The 1,595-nt window shown below is 44.6% G+C and overlaps 1 protein-coding gene across 1 annotated transcript in view; it reads left to right on the top strand.

Moving 5' to 3' along the window:
- The first annotated feature begins 544 nt into the window (after positions 1-544).
- znf804a (zinc finger protein 804A) overlaps positions 545-1,595 on the top strand; it is a 126,041-nt gene continuing 124,990 nt past the window's right edge. The window contains exon 1 of the mRNA XM_063212846.1: positions 545-655. Coding sequence (XP_063068916.1) covers positions 545-655 — 111 coding nt within the window. The remainder of the gene's footprint in view (positions 656-1,595) is intronic.

Genomic DNA, 1,595 nt, shown 5'->3' with positions numbered 1-1,595 from the left:
ATCTGAAAAAGCCCAGAAAAGAAGAAAAAGGAGAAGCAGAAGGAGAAGGAGAAGAAGAAGAAGGAGGAGGAGGAGAAGAGAGCACAAAGTAGATACAGAAAAAAGCAAAGCCAAGGACTTTTCAACTCTGTGCATATCAGAGTGACTGTATCTCCAACTCTGAGTGTGTGAGTGTCTGGGTAGGACTGTTTTGCTCTCTGACAACACTAAGCTTTTGCGTCAAACTTGGACTGTGTCTTTTTTCTTTATATTATTATGATAAAATCTACACGGACCCCTCTCCATCAGCAAGCTTGTCGTCTCGTCGGCCTCCCATCAGAGTGACTGTATCTCCAACTCTGAGTGTGTGTGTGTGTGTGTGTGAGTCTCTGGGTAAGAGTGTTTTGCTCTTAGACACACAAAGCTTTTGTGTCAAACTTGGACTTTTCTTTTTTTTTTTTTTTAATTATAAAATCTACTCGGACTTCTCTCCATCAGCAAGCTTGTCGTTTCGTCGGCCCCCCATCACCCCGCGGTCGTGCATGGACGACACAACGGAACACTCATGGCGTGTTACTACATCGTCATCAGCTCCACGCACCTCAGCAACGGACACTTTCGCAACATCAAGGGAGTGTTCCGAGGGCCCCTCAGCAAGAATGGCAACAAGAACTTGGTACGTTGATGTTTATTCTCCTCCTTTCGCCTCCTCTTCCATGTTTTTTTCCTTGTCTTCTGTCTCCTTTCTTCTTTTGCAGTACACTCAGTGCAGTCAGTTGAATGAGTTGCACCAAGTAGAAGAGTGTTGAATTTAACTCTCTTAGGTGTAGAATGGTCACTCTGCAATATTCCTACACTCCAACACAATGTCCCATTGCCCCCTGTTATCACCACTTAGAGAGTTGCATCAGCTAGAAAAGTGTTGAATTTTAACTCTCTTACCCTGTAGGTGTTAAATGACCATTGTGCAATTTTCCTACACTCCACCACACCACACACTTCTGTCTCCCGTCCATTCTCCTCTTCACGGACTGACAAGAAGACAAACCTTCAACACATGAAAACAAACATGCAAATAGTGGTTGAGGGTGAGATGAAGTGGTCTTTGAGTGTACACAGTGAAAAAAAAATACAAAGAATGTTAATTCAACACTTAGAGAGTACTCTGGGACCAAATACACTCTGGGAGATGTTAAAACGACTCTCTTAGTGTTGAATCAACGCTGCATTTTTTTTACGGTGTAGATGAGTTGGGTTGATTTGAGTGAGTGCTCAGCTGTTCCTGTTGATGGGGTGTTTGTTTGGGCTTGTTTTGACTGAAAGCCCCTAAGCATCCCTTAGCAACCTCCTCATCCTCCTCCTCATCCCTTAGCAACCTCCTCCTCCTCCTCCTCCTCCTCCTCCTCCTCCTCCTCCTCCTCCTTCTCTTCTTTACTCTCTGGAGGTACTTTGTAAACAAAAAAGTTGAGCGCAAAAAAAAAACCCTCCTCAAAACGGTGTTGCTAAAAAACTGAAGTGTTGAGTGGAGTGAAGTGGAGACTGTGCAAACATGCTCACCACTCTCCGGTCGCGCCGCATGGGGTCTGTATTCAATAGCCTTTAACGGCTACATGGAT

Source organism: Engraulis encrasicolus, chromosome 13 (genome assembly GCF_034702125.1).
Source record: "Engraulis encrasicolus isolate BLACKSEA-1 chromosome 13, IST_EnEncr_1.0, whole genome shotgun sequence".
In the NCBI taxonomy this organism is placed as follows: domain Eukaryota; kingdom Metazoa; phylum Chordata; class Actinopteri; order Clupeiformes; family Engraulidae; genus Engraulis; species Engraulis encrasicolus.
This window is presented reverse-complemented; position numbering and strand designations above follow the sequence as displayed.